The sequence below is a fragment of the Apteryx mantelli genome, chromosome 5, assembly GCF_036417845.1.
Source record: "Apteryx mantelli isolate bAptMan1 chromosome 5, bAptMan1.hap1, whole genome shotgun sequence".
NCBI classification, from domain to species: Eukaryota; Metazoa; Chordata; class Aves; order Apterygiformes; family Apterygidae; genus Apteryx; species Apteryx mantelli.
The window spans coordinates 15,003,699-15,023,855 of record NC_089982.1 but is presented as its reverse complement, the minus strand read 5'-3'; the positions used below and the strand labels follow the sequence as shown (position 1 = coordinate 15,023,855).

The 20,157-nt window shown below is 40.5% G+C and overlaps 1 protein-coding gene across 1 annotated transcript in view; it reads right to left on the bottom strand.

The window, feature by feature from the left end:
• The window catches only part of PDLIM5 (PDZ and LIM domain 5), a 122,830-nt gene that overhangs the window by 48,700 nt on the left and 53,973 nt on the right, over positions 1-20,157 (bottom strand). The window contains exons 4-5 of the mRNA XM_067297536.1: positions 5,789-5,831; positions 3,669-4,057 (exon numbers count right to left, since the gene is read on the bottom strand). Coding sequence (XP_067153637.1) covers positions 3,669-4,057; positions 5,789-5,831 — 432 coding nt within the window. The remainder of the gene's footprint in view (positions 1-3,668; positions 4,058-5,788; positions 5,832-20,157) is intronic.

Sequence of the window (20,157 nt, the reverse complement as noted above, 5' to 3'; positions counted from 1 at the left end):
GAGACAAAGGAAAACTAAATGAGACAGGTTCTCCTGTAACTCAGTCCTGATGCAAGAGGACAAAAGACAAACCAATAAAACCTCATCCCCAATGCATATAAATAATACTATATGGATGTCACACTTATTTTTGTTGTTTGAATTCGATACCTGGTCCTTCAGCCCATACTCAAACCATTTATGTACTAAAATTGCGTGTCACTAATCTAGCAGTTTTCCTACCACAGCCATAGGTGCAGCAAGAATTTATCAATACACACAAACATCACACAAATGTTCTGTGGAATTAAAAAAAAAAAAATACTGCAAAACTTAACACAGTGAGAAGCAAGATCACATCATGTCCAGTGCAGACCAAAACTGTTTACTACATTAAGAAGTTACTAAAAGAGCTGAAGCTGTTTTGCAAAATTTAAATATAGAACTCTGTAAGAGCTATAATTTTGCAAAACAATAATACATGCTGGTTATTCCGACAAGAAAAACCATCATAATTCATTCAACTCCAGTGCTGTTGATACTAACTTTGTCACTGTTGTTATCTGCAAGGGAAAAAAGGTATTTAATGTGTTAATGCATTCTTTGCTTCTTGAAATATTTTAGGATCTTCCAAATCCAAGCTCTGGTAAAGCCATACATCATATAGAGTCAAACTTCAAATTACCAAGAACCTATAAGGAAAAAATTTAGCCCTCCCTCCCTGATCTTAAACTGAGTGAAGTCCGTGGACATCTTACCTCTTTTAAGCAGCAGGCACATTTTCATGCATGAGTTGGCAAGAAGGTCTTGAAAAAAGCAAAATTGCACATTGCCTAGTGAAGCCAGATTGCTTCCTTTTGAAGCCAGGACTAAGCAAGGGGAACACATCTTCCTCCCTATCCTGAAGCGAAGGCAAATCATTTGCTACTGACAATAGCCATCGTCAATATGGATAAGTCTTTTTTTTTCTTTTTTTTTTTTTGGGGGGGGGGGGAGTCCCCAAGCCATGTTCTCGGAACGCGTATTTTACCTAAGGAAACAGTCTGCAAGCACGATTCATAAGCTCTCGTCCTGCAGAAGATAAAGACTTTACTTCATTCTTGCTCAATGAACTACAGGCAACAAATTTTGCACTGGTGTTTCTAACAGCAGCAGTGACTTCCACACTGCTAAAACGAGGGGAACAATCAGTCCATCATAGGCATTCTTGTCACCTTGTCACACATCTCATCTATGCAGCTAAATAAATACACAATTTCACCTCAACCAGGTAAATTCTCCAGAGTCTAGTGCATGTTTATCATTTAACGGAGTCTATCAATGCTTTTTGCCGATGACAATTTTTAACCCAAATGATAATTTTTAACCTACTACGCGATAAGCGGACTTCTGCAAAATCCAGGCAGTTGGCTCTGGTTTTAATTAGGAGCGAGCAATCCGAGACTGTTTTAAACACAAAGGAGAAGGTTCGGCTCGTTCAAACCTACAAAAAAATTATACGTTACTTACAGCAAGAGCTGTGCTCTTTAAGTACAACAGCAAAAATGTATCCCTGGCTCTCAGATATTTCCAAAGTAGTGAATAACAGCTCAAGAAGATCTTTTGTAAACAGTGTACAACTCTAGTCTAAATAAATTTGCAAAAGGGACGGTGTAACTTCTCTCACTGAATCAGCGCAACACTGTCTTCATGCATAAACAAATTCTTGCTGTAGTAATAAGGATTTGATCGGTGCTTGAAACCAAAGCTGCATAAGTTTAGAGATGGGATTTCTTTTTTCTTTTTTTAAAGAAAAATTAAAAACAGAAGTGAAATGGAATTTATTTCAGATTGATCAATTATTCCAAATTTCAATATTTTTAGTATTTTATAAGTGACATCAATTCCACTTTAATAGGGAGATAGTTAAGTATCATTGTGAAAATGCACTAAGTAGTTACTTGGGTAGCTGCAGATCAATATAAACAGGTGGATTTGGGGGGGCAGAGGGGGTGTTTGTTTTTAACTTTCAGGATGACAAAACTAGGATTTAAGTAGTACCTAAACCCAGTTACAGCCCAAACACCCTGTTCTAATAAAGATGGCAAAATTAAGTACATTTTTACAGCTCCAAAGTTTCTCAAAATTTCCAAAACTAGATCTGTAAGGTTGGCAGCAAGACCAGGATTTTTTAACCTGTCAACAGAGATGCTCTTCGGCCAGTATTATTCATTCCCTAAGTATAAGGTAGGGCATTTAACAGTGCTCAACAAGCTACGCTATCTTGGTTACTAAATGCACACTCGATGCCTGCAGCACTTCCTCGCAGGAGGACTTAATTTCCTTGCTATTGTTCACCTTTTTCAGAACTAATTGCTGCTTTTGAAAGTCCACACCTCACACACTGTTTGCTAAAACAGCATTCCTGGAAAGACTGGACAGTCTGCCAGAGCGTATTCAACCGGTCTACCAGCATCGAGCAGGTCCTTGGGATCTCCTGTTTTTATCCCACTTTTGTGCTGCGTGGAAGCACGCCATCATCTGTTTAAAAGGGGCCTAAAAGTTACCATGGCAACAGAGTGATATAAAATGCATAAGGACTGCATTATATGCATGTGCATACGGAAAATATTTGTATTAAAATATAAGGGAATACATGCATAAATAAGTTTTTCTCTCCAGAAGAAGCCTGATTAAACCCACAAATAATCTGTTTTGTACATAAGACGTGGCTGTTTCCCTTTCTGCAGGTGTCTTCATGCAGTCAGACTGGGAGAACATGAGAAAGGATTTGCACTAGACCTATTCCCCCTATCCCTTTTCCTTCTGTAAGGGAAAATGTTAAGTGTATATTATTGAGAAATGGGAAATACTAACCATAGCTAGGTTTTAAGCTCTTAAGACTCAAGACAAAAACCAAAACCGTTTGGAAAAGCAGAAAGCCGGTCAACGTATGCAACATAACCTAGAACGATGATACCTTTCAAATTTCATTTTGCTTGACCTAAAGATTGGGTCAATGCTGGCGACAGTAGGTGACACCCCGCAGCTGGCAGAGGGGTCCGCCAAGGCCCTTTCTCGCTCTCCACATTTAGAGTTGAGGGATCGGCATTATAAAACCGCAAAAAGAACCTGTTCAGACCTGATCAACTTCCTTGCACATATCCCCAAATTTCTGCTGTGCTGTGAACTGAATTAACTCTGCATTCTGTCCATTTTGCTCCCCTTGGGTAAACTTGCTGCACGAGCCCTGCTGGTGTCGCAGTGGTTCGTTCATAACGTCTTATTCCTTTTGACGTCTGGGAATCCAGCTGATTCTTCTTGACAAACTGCTCTGCATTTCTGAGTGCCTGCTGCTTTCGACCACCATGCCGGGATCCAAAGTACACAGCGAGACAGAGACGCGGACATTAATACTGAGCTTGTTGTAAGGTTCAAAACACATCGTGATACAAAGGGTCCTGCAAAAAGCATTTTGTGGTCTGATGCAATTTAACAGCGATACTCTGTAGAATTTTGCCCTTAAAAATCACCACCAACAGTCTCACTCGGCACGTCAAAGCAACCCTTTTAACACACAAACTGTTTCTTCAGAGATTTGCTTCTGCAAAGAAAGCAGCTCACCCAAGATGTGCTTTACTCAGCCCTTCAACAAGCCCAGCGGCTCTCCTGCGAGGAATGCAAACGTCGTCCCCCCCGCGGCCACCTACCCATTTTGCAGTTTACTGTCCCCCTGGGTGTCTCTGAGTCCTCGTCGCGGCCCCTCCGCCACCTCCGGGGCCGGGTCGCCGGCCCACGCGGCGGGCTGCCGTGGGACATTAACGGCAGCTTTAGCAGCGCCGGGGGCGGCCGCCTGCAGCTCAGCGTTAGCGTTAACATGCAGTCCGGGCGCAGCGCGGGGGGCCGGGGCGGCCGGCGCGGGGGGCGTGGGTGACGGGGTGAAGGCGGAGGACGGTGACGGGATGGAGGTGACTTTGGAGGAAGCAGCCGCCCCGAACGGCCTCGGTGTCTTATTGTAAGCCACGGTGGCCGGGGAAGCGGCTTTGGGTGCGGCGGGAGAGGCAATGGGCACGGGCTTAACTACTTCCTTAGGTTCTCCCTATGGGAAATAAATAAAAAAGAAACACACAAAAACACACCAACCGCATGCATGTCCCTGAGCAGGTATTTTTGCTGGTAGCGGGGGACGTAACCCCAGTGGCTTGAAACAAAGAAATGAGAGGTCGGCAGAGCAGCAAGCTTTACCAATTCCATAGTAATAAAATTGAAGGAAAAACAAGCCATGCGTTTTAGGAAAGGGAACGATCCAAACATGCCCAATAAAACACGAAACCCCAAGATGCTGACTTCTCCCATCACATCCAAGAGATACACGCCACAAAGCAAATTTAAGACAAACTCTCTTGCAAGACCCACCGGATAATTCACATGGAAAATATTAGTAGGTGTTTTTAAATCCACATTCCATCTCTCAAACCCAATGATGTATGTGTTCTCCGTACACGAACAGTACGCGCGTGCGTGCACACACACACACAGTAGACATTGATCTGTTGATAGGGCCCATATTAAGAGAGAGGAACCAGAGCTCTGCAGCCCATTTATTAGAGGCCAGAGCTTTGGGAGTAAGCAGACTTTTCCAGGTGTATCCTACCGGTATGACCCAACCACCGTGAGGACAAAGGCTTTCCAGGCAGACAGCGGGAAAGGATATCGTCTGATCTCATGAGTACATGAGTCATAAGCAAATACGTAACTCAGGTACTCAAGTTCAACAACGGTTATAACCCTTGTTATAAGGGTTATAACAAGGGATATATGCTATAAGGGATAGAAGAAGTGAAAGACCGATATCCTCTTACATACTTACAACATATTTACAATGCATATATACTTGCAACAAAACCATATGGGAAAACAAAAATATGGCCATTTCGTTTCTGAAGTTATTTTGGGGATAGGGGTGTGAGGAAACAATCTTCTGTTTCCTTTTCTCTCTCTACGAGACAGTCTATTTACAGCAACAGCAGATGAAAAAAATGTTTCCATTCATACCCTCCAACCTATTCCAGATTATCCTACAAGCTTTTGTTAAAACTTTCTAGCAAGATGATACGTTTTAAGTACAGGGGTGAGGCAGCAGCTGTAAACAGTACAGAGACAATTCTCACCCCATGAATGTTCAAGTTGGTCAAGTTTCTCCCTTGTTTTGGTGAGATGCGTTAGAAGGGGAAGCAAGTCCCCCAGCTCTTTCTAGTATTTGAAATTATTCATTCATATTAAACCTGTCCAAAATAGACTTCATATTTACCCCTGTGAGACTGAAACACTCAAAAAAATGCAAATGCGATGTTTTTGCTGGGAACTTTGCTTTAACCCATGGTTCCCAGACTGCAGCCTTTCTGATCAGGATCACAGATTCACAAAACAGTAATGCACTATACATTACTGACGGCCACTTCAGAGGACGTTCAAGTACAGGTTTGATGACAGGGATGCCCAGTCCTCTGAAAGCACTGTCAGGTTTGGAAACAGCCTACTTAGCAAAAAGTGGCACTAGCTTTAAAAAAAATTCAGAAAGTTGGAAGACTTTCATGAAGTCTTGCACCTTTTCATGGATAATCATTTGACAGCTCTCAAATCTCTTTTGGAATAAAAAAAAAAAGTCATTCCTAGTACCGCAAAATTTGAATCTTTATGTGACACAAGGCAATTGAGCATGCTATATGGAAAGGAAAGTTTGAATGACAGTTCTTAACAACAGGGTTTGACAGATGGGTAACAGTTAGTACCACATGCTACATTTCTTGGCTGTTGATAATGAACATACCTTTTGTACGTGAACAGGATCAGGTTTTGGTACAGTCGCCACTCTGGAAGAGAAAATGTACGCATTATCTTAAAAATCAATTCTTTAATGGTTAAGCATCTCCCTCTTCCAACTCACCACGTCCACCCATGGAGGTATGAAATATGTTTTTGTTTTCCTTCCTTGGAAGGAAACAAAAATTATTTGAGTTGAAACTACAACACTGTGGTTAATACAGGATAAAAGCACAAACAAACTGGATGAACTTATGCAGATAAAACATTAGGAGCTCTAACATCTACCACCAAGTACTATTTGATTTATATTATAATGATACCGTATCACTAGTTAAGAGACATTAGCTCAAATTTGCTTATTGTTTTTTTTCCCTTCATATGAAACAGTATCATGTAACTCAAAAGTTCCGGGCAGATAAACTGAGTTTTAACAGAGCATAACCCTTACTCAGGGTTAAAACAGAAAACTTCTCTTAAGCATGACAACACAAAATTTCTTCCAAAGGACTGTTATCAAATTAAGTAATACGGAAACTTTTTGCATAACGTTGGTTCTTCAAAGGTGAGCTTAGTGTAACTCAAACTCCACAGCAGATAGCAAAAAAATTTCTCCCGAACAATGAGTGCATTGACCCTACCGCGGGCTGGTGGGAAGCAGAGGAAAGAGCGCAATGGGAAGGATGAAAAAGAATCGACAAGTTTTGTTACACCAAAATCTTAGCCGGTGACCATGGTTAAATACCATGGTTAAAAAGCATCTCACTTCATTTATAGTTTTTTCCAGATTTGCACATATCCATGTGCAAAAACACACACACACACACACACACACACACACACACACACTGCAATTTCGAAGAACAACAAAAACCAACCCACTAACTTTTCGTGCACAAACATTGCTGCTGATATGTTTTAGGGGTTTCTCGCTGTTTTGGTAGAAAGTGGCTTCCTGCCACATTTCAAAACATTTCTTGCCATTTGGTAGCTGCTCAGAAAAGCTGGCATCCTACAAATGATCCAAAAAACAGTAATTACATCCTGAGTGACATAAAACAACCCTGATTGCCTACACATCTTTTAAACAGGGTTTTGAAGAACTGAAACTGGACTGTTATTTCTAAAAGATAATTTGCTGGGCAGGTGCAAAGATCAATTTAACTGGAGATGCGTTAACAGAGGCTATGATTTAATTAAACACCTCTCCTGCACAAATCAGTTTTACCATCTCTAGCAGGAAAACACAGAGGGCTAGTTGGAATCAGGCCACCCTTGGTCCATTTAACTGTTGTCTTCTCAACTTTTAAGAGCTGAGCAGAGAGCAGGTCTTGTGCTTTTTGAGGAGTGGGTCTGGTGCCCCCTTTCCCCCAGAGTTTCGAGCCCATGCGAATGCCAACCTCGCGCCTGCCACCGCGCCAGGCTGCATCATTCAGCACTCCGAACTGCAGTGTCAACTGGCAGCAACAAAAGCAACAAGAGGAAGAAACGCCAATGCATACGGAAACTCTTCTTTCTTTTAAGGACTAGAATTAGCAGGAAACATGTATGTCGCTCCACAGCTTAGGAACATATTTTTTAACAATGTAACTTTGAATATATTGAATATTTATCAAACTGGTCTAACAGTAAAAAAAAAAAAGATATTAATTTTTCAAGTCAACTACCATATTTAATGGTTGAGAAAGAAATTTCCATTTGCTGCAGCTGGACCCTGAAGTTCCACTCTCATAGCAAGAACATACCAAAGTTTTCTTTTACAAAATAATTAAATCTGAGGTTGCAGTGTATGAGATTGTGCTATATTCATCTCTATACACTGGAATTTTTGCTCAGCGCTACTTCCAAATGATCTGAAGACATACTTGCTCTTCAAAATTCATGTTTAAAAATACCATACAAAAAAAGCTCTCAATAACCAAAATGTTCCCAATGTTCTTGTAACATTTGGAGTCAGACAGCATACCATTACTTTATTTCTCCCAAACATACTTGAAACAAGGACATAAATTTGCGTGTCCCAGACATACTTCAAACAATTTTACTTGGCCTTGTGGACTTCAGACCATAATCAGACTAGAATCTGTGATTTATCCAGGATTGCATGCAGAAAATGCTCACCCAGCAAACTGAGCCACCAAGATCTGAATGTGAAAAATGTGCGGTGCTTAGACAAGACAGCACAAAAGGAAATGCACAGTTCAAGCGCAAAAGCAAAACACGTCCGACGCACACGTTTAAGAAAATGCTTCCTTTAGAGCTTAAAGCTTGACGATTGCTCTCAGGATTGTGATAGATATTAGTAAAATCACTTTTCTGCTTTGCTAATTAACTGCAGACTCGTGTACATTTTTTGAGTCAGTAGCAGTTAGCTGCCCACCGAGCCTAACCTAACCATGTCAGGATTACTTGCTGTTGCGGTTAAGCAGGCTGCATTAACCACTGATGATAAAGGCTTTCAAGCCGATACAAAACGCTTGCCTTGTTACTACCCATTAAAAAAGTAGGACGGCTTGAAGCAGAAAGACATTTTCTGAATGACTTAAAACTAGCAGTTCAGGATATTAGTTTATATAATATTTTAAGTAACATACACACAAAAGACATAACAAAGACAAAAGCTTGGTATAAATGCTTATAATAGACAGCACACACGCAAGCTGCTGGCAAATCATGGTTATCTGAGCCAGCCCCAGGCTTCAGCTGCAAGCGTCTTAGGAACTATCAGACCCAATGAAAACACAAGCAGCAACCACCAGTTACTGACAGCCCTAATACTGAAAATGAAAGTGCATGCAGTTTTTGCACATGCTTCTCCAGCAAGCTTGTTTGTCCTTTCAAAAAAAGCTATATTTAGGCTGTGTAAACAGTTCATTCGGACCAGACAAACATGATCAGATCCGCTCCGTAAACACACCCCAAGCTGGTCCTCCCCTCTGAATACTTCTGTGACATTTAATGCAAGTCAAAACATTCCAGCTTCCCGCGCAGCCTTATTAGGAAAACAAATTGGTCTGCTCCTTACTGTAAGCAATGTACCCAGCAAAAACTATTCATTCTTTAAATTCTCATTTTATTCATTTCCTTTCCAAGTATTTCACCCATAAAAAACATGCCAAGAATGTAACAGGATCCCTCTATAATTACTAATACCTAGAAAAATCCATAATTAAAGCTGAAGTTACAGTATTTCATGCTACTGTAACAGATACAATTTGCTATGCCATCTCCAAAGACAGACCATCAACACAAATACTGTAATCTCAATAGTTAGTGCTATGGAGTTAAATTCAATATAAAGCAGGATTCTCAGGACGAGTCTCAGCTGTCCTGTGTACACAACTCCAAAAGGGAGGCCCAAACACATCAGCTACAAATCTGAGAAGCTTCACTGAATCCAAACTCCAAAGGACGTTTCCGAGTTAGTCTCTCCTCTCCACTTGAAGTCCCATCATGCTAGTCCTTCTGCCCCTTACTAGCATTATATTCATACTTTACAAGCAGATGCAAAACTCAACAGAAAAATCACAGGGAGGTAACCGCGTTTATCAGCCTATCTATAAATAAGAGGAATACACAATACCATTATTAACATAAGTTTTGGGGTTTTTCCCATCTCTGTATCTTAAAGAATTGCTTGTAAAGTTAATCTGAGAAACAACAACAACAAATTGCAAAAATCTTTACTCCTAAAATGAAGTTCAGGCTGAGTTCAGGCTCAGGAGAGCTTTCTGCAAAATTTGAATAGGTAACTTTCTAATAGGAGGGAAAGAGAGAAGGAATTTTTTCCCCTCATTTTCAAAATTAACTCCTTTTTTCCTAGCTGATCAATCAGGATATAGTTTTTGGCAGTAGATATTATATCCCTGAGAAGCCACTGGTCAGATCTTCTTTCTGAAAATCTGATCCTTTAATGGCTTTGCCATTTTAGCCTACAGTTCTGTTTTTTGGCTTCTCTTTATTTCTAGACAGCAGTCAGCTGACAGGGTAGAAAGCTAAATGCATTTGCTTTTCGAAAATTAGCCAACTCTCATGAACAAACATGACAGGCAGAAAACGTTTAACGTATATAACAAGCTAGGACTTTTACTAGGGGTTATCGGAAGGAAAACAAACGCAGACGTAATTTAAAGCAAAGAAAAAAGAGCTATCCAAATATTTCTTTTCCTAGACCAAAACCCTTGCTCTATTACAGACATAATTCATTTCTTACCAACCTTGCTCTGGATCACAGCAATGAAAGGGAAAAACATTCTTTAGCTGGCTTTTCGTTACAACATCTACATTATCAGGAATGGTTGTCTTACAGACACTAATAACCTGAGCAGCCTGCCAAGGCAGTAACATAACATACAACTACATTTCCCACAGGTTTGTAGAAACACATACAAAATGCCCCAAGCAACAGAAGATGGTAAAGCTTCTAAATTGCTTCAGCAGTCTTGCCAGGACAAGCACTGGTGGCCGAAACACTGCAAACCTGTGCGCATCCCAATGCATGCCAAAGAGGAGGCAGCAGAATTATCTTTAAGGACTAAATGAGAATACTCGATGTACTGGAATCCTTCGCCCTCATTACAAAAAGGAGATGACTTTTTTTTTCCTTAAGAAACGTGGCAGCGTTTTCAAATCGATGGTCATCATGCTTGGTGACATATCAACAGGCTGTTACGGGCTGTCAACGACAATCTTATTTCTCAAGCCCCTCTTTTTGTTAGGGTTTATTATAGGAGTTTTCATTTAGTTGAACATGTCAAATTATGTCATTATCCAAATATGGAAGGAGCTTTATTTAAAAATAACTTCTGTGGACATTTAACACATTTAATTCCAAAGGAAATGTTAATTACAAACAAACACAATGCACAATGACATGCTGACTGGCTGCTTAAGGAAACAAAAGACAATCTCAAACCAGTGCTATACGGGAGCTAAGCTGGGACACTAATTTGTTTTTTCAAAGCACGATGGCATTTCAGATACTATATAGCTCAAGGAGTCTTACTGCTAACCTCTCTCTCGTTCAGTAAACTACTTCTTACACTCAAAACGCATTCTTTCTTCTCTTGCCCTACAAAAACAGGCCATAAACTGGTGACAATTCAAGAGTTAAAATGCAAAGACCAGCATGCACACAATTCTCTCAGCATTAAGAAAAACAAAATACTGAAAAGTGTTTCTGTGGATTCTCAGTTTATATCTGAAACGATAGAAAAATAGTCAGATTTTGCATTGAAATAGTCAGATTTTGCACCACTTTGAAAGAACTGGTGTTCAGACTTTCGGTCTTCACACTCTTTGCTGAGATGTATTTAATGGACTAAGCTGGGAATATTTTGGGGGTATTCTGGGGTATTTTTTTCTTGACAGAAGAGTATGTGCTCAATATATACCACCTCTGAAATATTGCTTTGTTATATTTAGCCTAGGAATATTAGCCTGTGAATCACTCTCAACTGATTTTAAATTTTCAGTAAATGTAAAGAGGAGAAATGAATATAATGTAACAGGTCAGTATTTTACACTGGGTTTATGCTATATAATACCTTTATGTCCTCACATCACGCACTCCCTCAGGACATCAGATTAAGGTCAGGTAGAAGCAAGAAAAATTATGATCTTCCTTTATTGCTCATTTGATATTCAGCCAAATCAATCTAGGTCCTCTTCTTAAATTTAAATACGGTCTAGGATTTTGCGATTGTGTGTTAAAACAAACAGTGCTGACATTTTAGGGGAGGAAGAAGTTGCCTTCTCCTTCAGTGCTCCCACCCACAAAGGATCAGTTGTTTTCAGGACCTCCCAAAGGCAACCACCGCTCATAGTCTCATTCCTGTGGTCTGCGGCAACCCCTACTGAACACATTTGTAAAGAGAGTTTAAGTGCAGTCAGACAATATTTTATTCTATTAAAACAAAACCAAAAACAAACAAAAAGCAAAGGAAAAATACGTGGAACTTATCTCGCTCACCTTCTCACTGACAAAGACTTTTTAAAACACGCCTTTAACCCTTATTAAGGCAGAAGAGGTTTAGAAACCTAGAAACCCCACGCACACGACCCAACACATTATTTGGTATCTTCTCTGGGTACTTCACATAACCGGGCGACGTGACCACTAGGACCTGAAGCCGACCAAGGCACAGCGCAGGACAAACACCTGGACCCCCAGAAACATGCTGCTCCTGTTACCGAAAACGGCTGGTTTTGGTCTCACGCGAGGTGAAGTCCAAGACCGTGGTGGGATTTCTTGCTCCAGCTGAGGGCTGGCGCTTGGACAAGGAGGAGGACATCTGTCTGCTCTGCCCATTACTCTCTGGGCAGAGCTGGGAAAGGGAGAGCGCAGCTGCTACCAAGTTATGGCCTGCGTGTCAGATCACTACGGGTAGTCCCAAAAAACAATTATGGAGCCAATCATTGTAGCTCAGCGTATCTAAATTCTGTCATCTAGCTCACTAGGTAGTAACGCATATTCTCTCTGATATGCTCTTCATGAGCAATGGGAAAACTAATGGCTCACGTGCAAGACTAGCTTATGCTTTACCTTCATCAGTGATGGCAGCTACTTCTTATCAGTTATGCCTTACTTTTTTTTTTTTTTAAACTATTTCTAAAACCGCCTTGCCAAGCAACAATGTCTACACAACACTTAAATGCAAATGACAAGACAGAACAAAAGGAGGCCTTCAGCATCTGTACCCTGACTTAAAATGAAGTGGAAGTTACACATTTAATGTCTTTAGAAGTGTTTATTAGATAATAATTCTAACACAGCAAGCTACCTTTTAAAAATAGCAAGCTTAATAAAAAACATAGGTCTAAATGACTCGCCGACCTAGTCATTCCTCCAAAACCCTCAAAAAAAAAAGCTAGACTAAGTGCTGACTTCAGTCTGTCATCAAATCTAAGTTATAATTTAGGAGATTCAACATTTAATATACTAAATTATTTTTTCCAGTGCTTTCCACAATATGGTGACTAATGTTTATGTTACCTCCTTTGTCTAAAACACAGCTCAAATAAGCTCAAAAGTGCAGCCACATGTACTTTAACTGGAAATCATCACGACAACCAACCTCCTCAACCCCCAGCATACCCTTATTTGGGAATGGCTTTCATAACTGCATACTTGGGAAAGAGCATTTATATCAAGTTCCTTCTCTCACATGAAGTAAACTGGCAATTTGGACAGCCATTAGATAATGATATTTTTACTTCTTTCTGAAGCTAAAAACATCATCTCTCCTCTATGAAGCAGCTCACCCATTCATGGCTTTATGAAGAACTATGAAAAAAATATTGTGGAAGAGTAGTTAACCAAATGAGTTGAAATCCCAGTTCCCAAGATGTCAGGCAGCTATACCAAAAAAGGAGCCAAGTCCCTCTTCCCAACACCAGCAGCAGGAACAGTCGTCAGCCCACGCAGACACCCGAAACGCTGCCCAGGCTTCTTTGGCCTGATTCCAACTATACCCTCAGGCCTCCTGTTTCTTGCTGACCCATTATTATGATGCTGGAACAATTCGAGCAACCTAATACTAGAATTAGGTCAATACTGTGAAGGCTTTCAGAAAACCTTTGCTGAATTTTGGTCAATATTGTGAAGGATTTTAGAAAATTGCTCCTTTGAAGTTCTGGACTGAAACCTTTACTTCATGGCAGGGGGTACTTTGGTGTTCAGAGCTGTGCATCTCCAGCTGGTTCTGAACTGCGTGGACATGTCTTCAGCCTGTCCCAACTGCTGGGCTGTCGGTTGCTCAGAAAAATTGCTGAGCTCGGGCCTGGTCCAGAAAACCCAGAGACACGGCAGAAATCACTAATAAAGGTACATAAGACTAAATACACTAAAAAGGATCAACTCTGTATTCTCTTTAATAGACTATGCTATGGCTTCAATTCTTTGCAGGTTAAGGTCAAAAATATCTTTAAGCATCCGTCTGACTCCTGAGTGTGACCCACTACCAAAACAGCAATTTTTTTTTTCCTCAGAGAAAACTCACATTTTTTTCTTTCAGCCCATCAGACATCTCCTTCTCCCCTCCTACCGCACTCCAGCAGGGAGGGATGACATTCACCCTCGCGGTATGGTGCCTCACCTCGGGGTACAGCTGCCAAGGCGCCTTCCTTCTCCCACTACATTATGTTTATTACAGAACCAATTTAACGAACATGCACTTGCCAGAAGAAGTTAACTTCTCCTCTACAGTCCCTTGCTTTTGTTGGCCTTTATCATTTCCGTGTATTGTTCATACATTTATATATTTAAGGTCATTGGTTTAATAGCGTGTATTGCAGGTCTAGCATGGCGAGAAAAGCTATGCAAGTCTCAACACTGCCTACTGCTACAATTGTCTATTGTAGCTTTAGGTGTCTAAACATTTCTAGCTGAAAGACGTCTTATAAGAAAGCCTCCAACTATTGTTTCTAAAGGCCTCAGGTCAGCACGGCCAACAGGTCCCACCACACCTTTATGAGAAAGTAAAGTCGAAGTCAGAGCAGCTGCCAGAGGAGATTCTGCGGCTGGAAATTATTTTGTTTACTGCAAGAGCTAAGCAAGAAAAATTACAAAGAAACAACAATCTCAAATAGTTAATTCCTGTAGTCCGTACAGGAACAAAGTACAATGGAAATTCTAACATTCATTTATGTAAAGGTACATAAAGTTCTTCCAACATTCACAGCCACAGTGAAAGAAGAGAAAATGAACAATCCCATCCGACCCAGACTAGTCCAGCTAACCAGAGTTTTCCCTTCCCACAGTCTTAGCTATAGAAAAGTAGTTTTTACCCTTTTCTGCTCAAAATACTTAGGGAAAAACATTCACAGCATGCACACAGGCATATGAAGCAATTAACTGCTTTTGTGAGCAACTAATCAGTGATGCAAAGCTGATGCAAAGCACTTGACAGTCACAAAGCCTGCTGAGACTTTCACAACGCGGCAAACTACTTCTGTTATAAAGTAAGACAAAAATAAGCAAGCAACCTTTGACAGAAGCAATAAATGCTTCTATTGCCTCATGGGGTTTTACGGTTCTGTGCCACAGATGTGACTTTCTACTGATAACACCCTGGAATTTTTCAAAGGCTGGAATTTTTCAAAAACTGGGGGAAAAAAAACTTTTTGCAGAATTCAGCTGCACTGGGGAGAACATCTGCATTTGAAAAGAAGGATTTTTTTTTCCTTGCAGGTGGATATCAGACTAAAACCAAATGAGATAGGAAGGTTTCTTATTCAAGATCTGATTTCATCTTTTTTATGCTACACAGACCGTCTTCTCATACATCATTTTTTATGTTACATACATATTCCACTCCCCCACCTCTCCATGTTGTACCACTATGAATTATTTGTCTCTTCTTCAGGAGGTGAGCACCTTAACACTTTTCTTCTCTGTTTATAGATGCTGTACTCTGCAGGAGCCAAGCACCTTTCTGTTAGATGGTGCAACAGATACATACCTAAGCAACCTTCCAGCACTTGCTCTCAGCCTGTATTTAGCTTTCTTTCAGACCTCTAGAGAAGCCTGCATACCTGAAAACTCGCTTACTTTTCCCAGCATTACTACAAATCCTATCTTTCCTATGCTGTTACACTTTCATGGTACTGCCGCTAACTTTCTGGGGCACGTTTATTTTCCAAGCCGCCAACTATTAATTTGTTCTCGTTACATTATTCACTAGAACAAGATAGCCAGAGCCTTGCTCGTGAGCCAGGACACAGCAACTTTGATTCTCAACAGCTGAGAGATGATCTTGCATGGCATAGGAGAGGTTTTATTTAAACACAGTCTCATTTTCTCCTGTGGGCAGATGCTTAGGAACAGTTTATCTAACACCACTGGGGCAACTCGGGGATCTACCTTGTTCTCTTCTTTACCTCCCGCAGTCACAGAGGGGAAGAAGTTGCTACCTGAAATTGAAAGGCTGAACAAATGTTTTGGGTTACCTGCACAGGCACTATATACATTAATTATTCATCTGACTCTCTCAGTTAACTTGAACTATTTTTAGCATATGAAGGATGCAGCACATTTTTAAACCACATAAGCTTCTTTTAATCCATTTAGAGACAACTGTCTCTTGACAGATCATCACATATCCTTTTATAATTAAAAAATGCCTGCAAGTTAGCATCATAAACCCGACATGTCCGAGAGGTGCTTTTCAAAGGAAAATAACAGGTGTGGGACATGCTCTTCATTTGGGAACACAAAAGTGTAAATAGAGACAAGTGACATGGCTTGTGGCACCCAAACAGCGAGCCAATGTGTGTTTATGAAGGAGAAATGGTACAAATTTCACAGCAGACTCTGAAGCAGGTTAGACTTGGGTGTAATGCTGGCAGGTAAACGACATTGGTACAGATGTATAATGCCAGATTCTGAGCTGTAGGGAACCCTTACTGGAGAGAATACAAGGAAAATTATCCTCCCCTCATTCTTAGTATTAAGGTTACAGGAGCAAGAGTAAGCCAGTTTTCAAAACCAAAATCACAATAAATGACTTTTCTAAGTATATCATACAACCCGGATAATACAGCAAGTACAAAAACCACATCTTCTAAAAAAGGTGACACAGTTTCAGTCTCAAATATATTCACGTACTATTCAAATTTGCCGGTAAGAAGGAGCATATTCTAAGAAATGTTTCAGCTTCTCAAAGTGTAAGCTTTTCCATTTATCTCGAGTTGGCCAAAAGCACAGGAAGCACCACTGTTCACGCACGACTGCCAAACGATTGCCAAATCCCAAGGCTACTTCAGGTTCTGGGAAACAAACCAACAGTGCTCGAAAACTTTATGATCAGAAAACTTTTGGACCCGGGTCAAACAGTTATTATTCCAGCTTGCTGTCTCTCTGGCAGTCTCATTAAACTATTGAATTCAGGAGACGTTTGACTAACGTTATCAGTGGAGGATCAAAATCGGCTACAAGAGCGCTTTGCCTAACTTCTGCAGAGTCACCGTTTTCTTGCCGTTCTGACGTCTCCCTCTTAACACTCTTCTTTACATAATATTGGGGGGAAAAGTATTGCTCAGTGTCGCAAAGCACTACAACCAGTACAGTTATGCTAACCTCAAGAAGTTTTTAATCAGATTGTTTTTAAATTGGTCACATCGGCAAAATTAGGTGTTTACTGCCATCTTCTATGACACAGCTTTTTGCAGTTCAATCAGAGGCCTCTGACGGCTTCCTCGAATAAAAATTCCAAGTGGAAAACAAGACGCAGGCAATAGGATGGCAATGATGATGGTAATCATGGTTTCCATCCAGATGAAAGACTTTCTTCAAGCTTATGTCCCAGTCCTCAACCCTTCACCTGCACAAAACACACGTCGGAAACAGACCGTGGAGTAATGTTACCTGTGACCGGCAATAGCTTTTCTGGCTACGCAGCGGCACGCTAGGAGAAGCTAGCGCGCCCGGAGGATGCTCGTTTCCAGTCTGTTACTGGTCTGTGATGGGACAATGATGAAGTCACTTCAGTTTTCCCATGTCTAGCCACCCTATGTTTAAAAGGCCTTTAAACCAAAATTAAAAGCAAAACCAAATACCTCTGGCTACATAAATAAATGAAAAATGTAGCAATTAGTGCAATACTGTAGCAAAACAAAAAGAGATTTGATCAGTTAAGTCATCTCACAGTCATCTCAGTCTAATGACAAATTTGCTGTCTTTTATGCACATACAGGCCAAACCTGCTCTAACTCAAGGACCATAGCTGGCATAAAAGCAGAGTGGGCAAAATTGGAAAAGTAATTTATTATGTGCTAAGGGAGGAGCAAATCCTGAGAGCCAGGGGGAGGCAAGGATAATTCTTCCACATCTAAACATATTACTACCTCTTTTAACATACCCCTTGCATAGTCTCAGTTACTGAGTCCACAGAAAAGTGCCAAAAAGTTCTCCTAACGCATGGATACAGACAACTTATCCTGACATATCCGAGTGCCAGGCCCTTCAATATTCCCTCCTAGTCCCATGTCAACTGGCTCAAGGTTTGGCCAGGTATTTTTTGCCCTTTAAAGTAAAGGCCATCCACATACAGGATATAAACAAAATTAACCAAGCTAAAACAGAGGATTATATATTTCTTTAGTGGCACCGTGTATTCCGCAGATGCAGAAAAAGCCTGCTAGGAGGTAGAACTGCAGCATTTTGGACATTGCACACAAGCACTGTAGGACTTTATTACTGTAATATTTGTTTCCACACACCAAAGCAAAGCTACTCTGGGCAGGATACTCTGTTTGTCATACGTGGAGGGGTTTGTATTATTTTTTAATCTCTGCAATTCCGCATATACCTTCCAATCTCTTGATTTAGCTCAACCAAGGTGGTTTCCTCAAACACACACGTACCAAACAATTCTCTGCATCCTTAAAAAAAGCATTGATATGAGTGCCCATGAGTAGCACCCATGAGTAATATTTAGACTAGACAAGTACATGCATTATTGGGTGTGGAAGAGTTTTAGCAGCTGTATTATTCCAATGCAGCTGTTCACAATTACTGGCATGCGTTGTGAGGCAATTCTGATTAGAGATATTGTTTAATCTATATATAAATGCATTATTTTGCTACTCAAAAGTTTGGCATTTAGATGGTAACTGCAAAGCTTCAAAACAAGTCTATCTGTGAAGTCCCAGCTGGCTATTTTAAAGTGTGCCAACAGAATTAAAATGTCACTAAAGATCATGCCACTCTCCGAGCTATCTGTGTTATTTTAAGCAGTGAAGATAAACTGTTGCCAACTTCACATTGTTTCCTTACATCTTTCACTCAATAGCTATGGACGCAGCTTAAAATAAACGTACAAGGACAATGACACCACACGGCAAATGCTTGCTAACGAGCCTCTGAAATTCCAAAAAGGCACCGGATGGGCTGCATGGGTCAAGTTAGAAGTGGATCGAAAAGTTTCACCTGATCTTATGAATGGCAAATCCCCCCCCGGAGACCAGCTGTACAGGAGAACCATGCGCTCCTTCAAATAGGTTAGCATCCACGGGATCTCTTTAATCCACACCAAAATGCTCCCACCTCATCTGCCCTCATGGACCTTTAAGGTCCCCGCGCCACTCCTGGCAATTCTCCTCACACCTCCTTGTCTGATCGTCAACCTGCCACAGGGACCTACAGCAGGGCATAGTATTACACCACTGATGACATATCCTATATCTCCATTTCCACATTTTTACCTAAATAGATGACAGCTAAGTCTGACAGATCCTCTTTGGGGAGATCAGAATAATTTAAAAACTTTTTTTTTTTTTTAAAGAAGAAAAAGCATTGAAACAAGTCAAGAAGTAACTTAACAACTGGTGACTCAAAATGAGAAAAGTACTCAGTGGTATTAAAAAAAAAAACAAAAAAACCCACAAAACCAACCAGCGGGAACTTGGTGTGTCATAAGAGGGATCTGATGAATTCTTCGCATTTTTTAAGAATAAAATCATTCGGGTGAATTATACAATGAATAGGGTGAGTGAAGAGCAAATATGCAGTGTTTGCGATTACTCTAGCTCACCCCCATACTTCCTTTTGGCCTCACCCACAGTGTGCAGCTATTCATGATATCTCCTCCTAACAAGGAGACATTCTCTAGTGCTAATGTATTGGAAAAAAAAACTCAGCCAAGAAAAATATCCATGATCAAAATTAAAGGTTTAGCTTTAAAATAAAAATTGACCATGAAATTACATCTCCAAACAAAGCCCCAAAGAAAACAGCAACCTTTTCCATCCCTCTTTAAAAAAAGACAGAAAGAAAAATAAAACAAAGAGGAATAGTTTCATCGTGTCATTTATTCAGATCTTGATCAAAGGTGAGCTGCGTCTGCTGAATACTGGCTTAAGGCAGAAACAGTTCATGTCCAGCCCCGCAAGGTATTAGGTTACTCCAGGAAGGCTGCTAAATGCCTCAGGCTCCATTAACTTTAACAGGAGATGAAACCCTTCTCTTTAAACAAAGACCTTTTTTTTTTTTTTTTGCCACATCAAGAGAAATTCAAAACTTTGTAACTGTATTTCATTCCCAAGCGCTTTTGTTACTTCTAGCATAAAATAAAAAAAAGCATATCTAAGTTAAAAATAGGAACCCACCATCGCCACAAAGATACAAGTCTACCAGGTAAGTACAGCCTTATGATTACATGAAATGTATTTCTGATTTCTCCAACTTTTTTTTTTTTTTAAATGATCGACAGAAATATTGAAATAATACTGATTTTAAGCGCTGGCATGCTACCCCCAAGGCTTTGTGGAAAAGGACTGAATTGTAAAGCTCTTTCCTGCCTTCCAAAACTGGGAAGAAGATAACTGATTACTCTCTTTTGGCCAAGGGATTCCAAGATAACTATCAACTGCAGACAC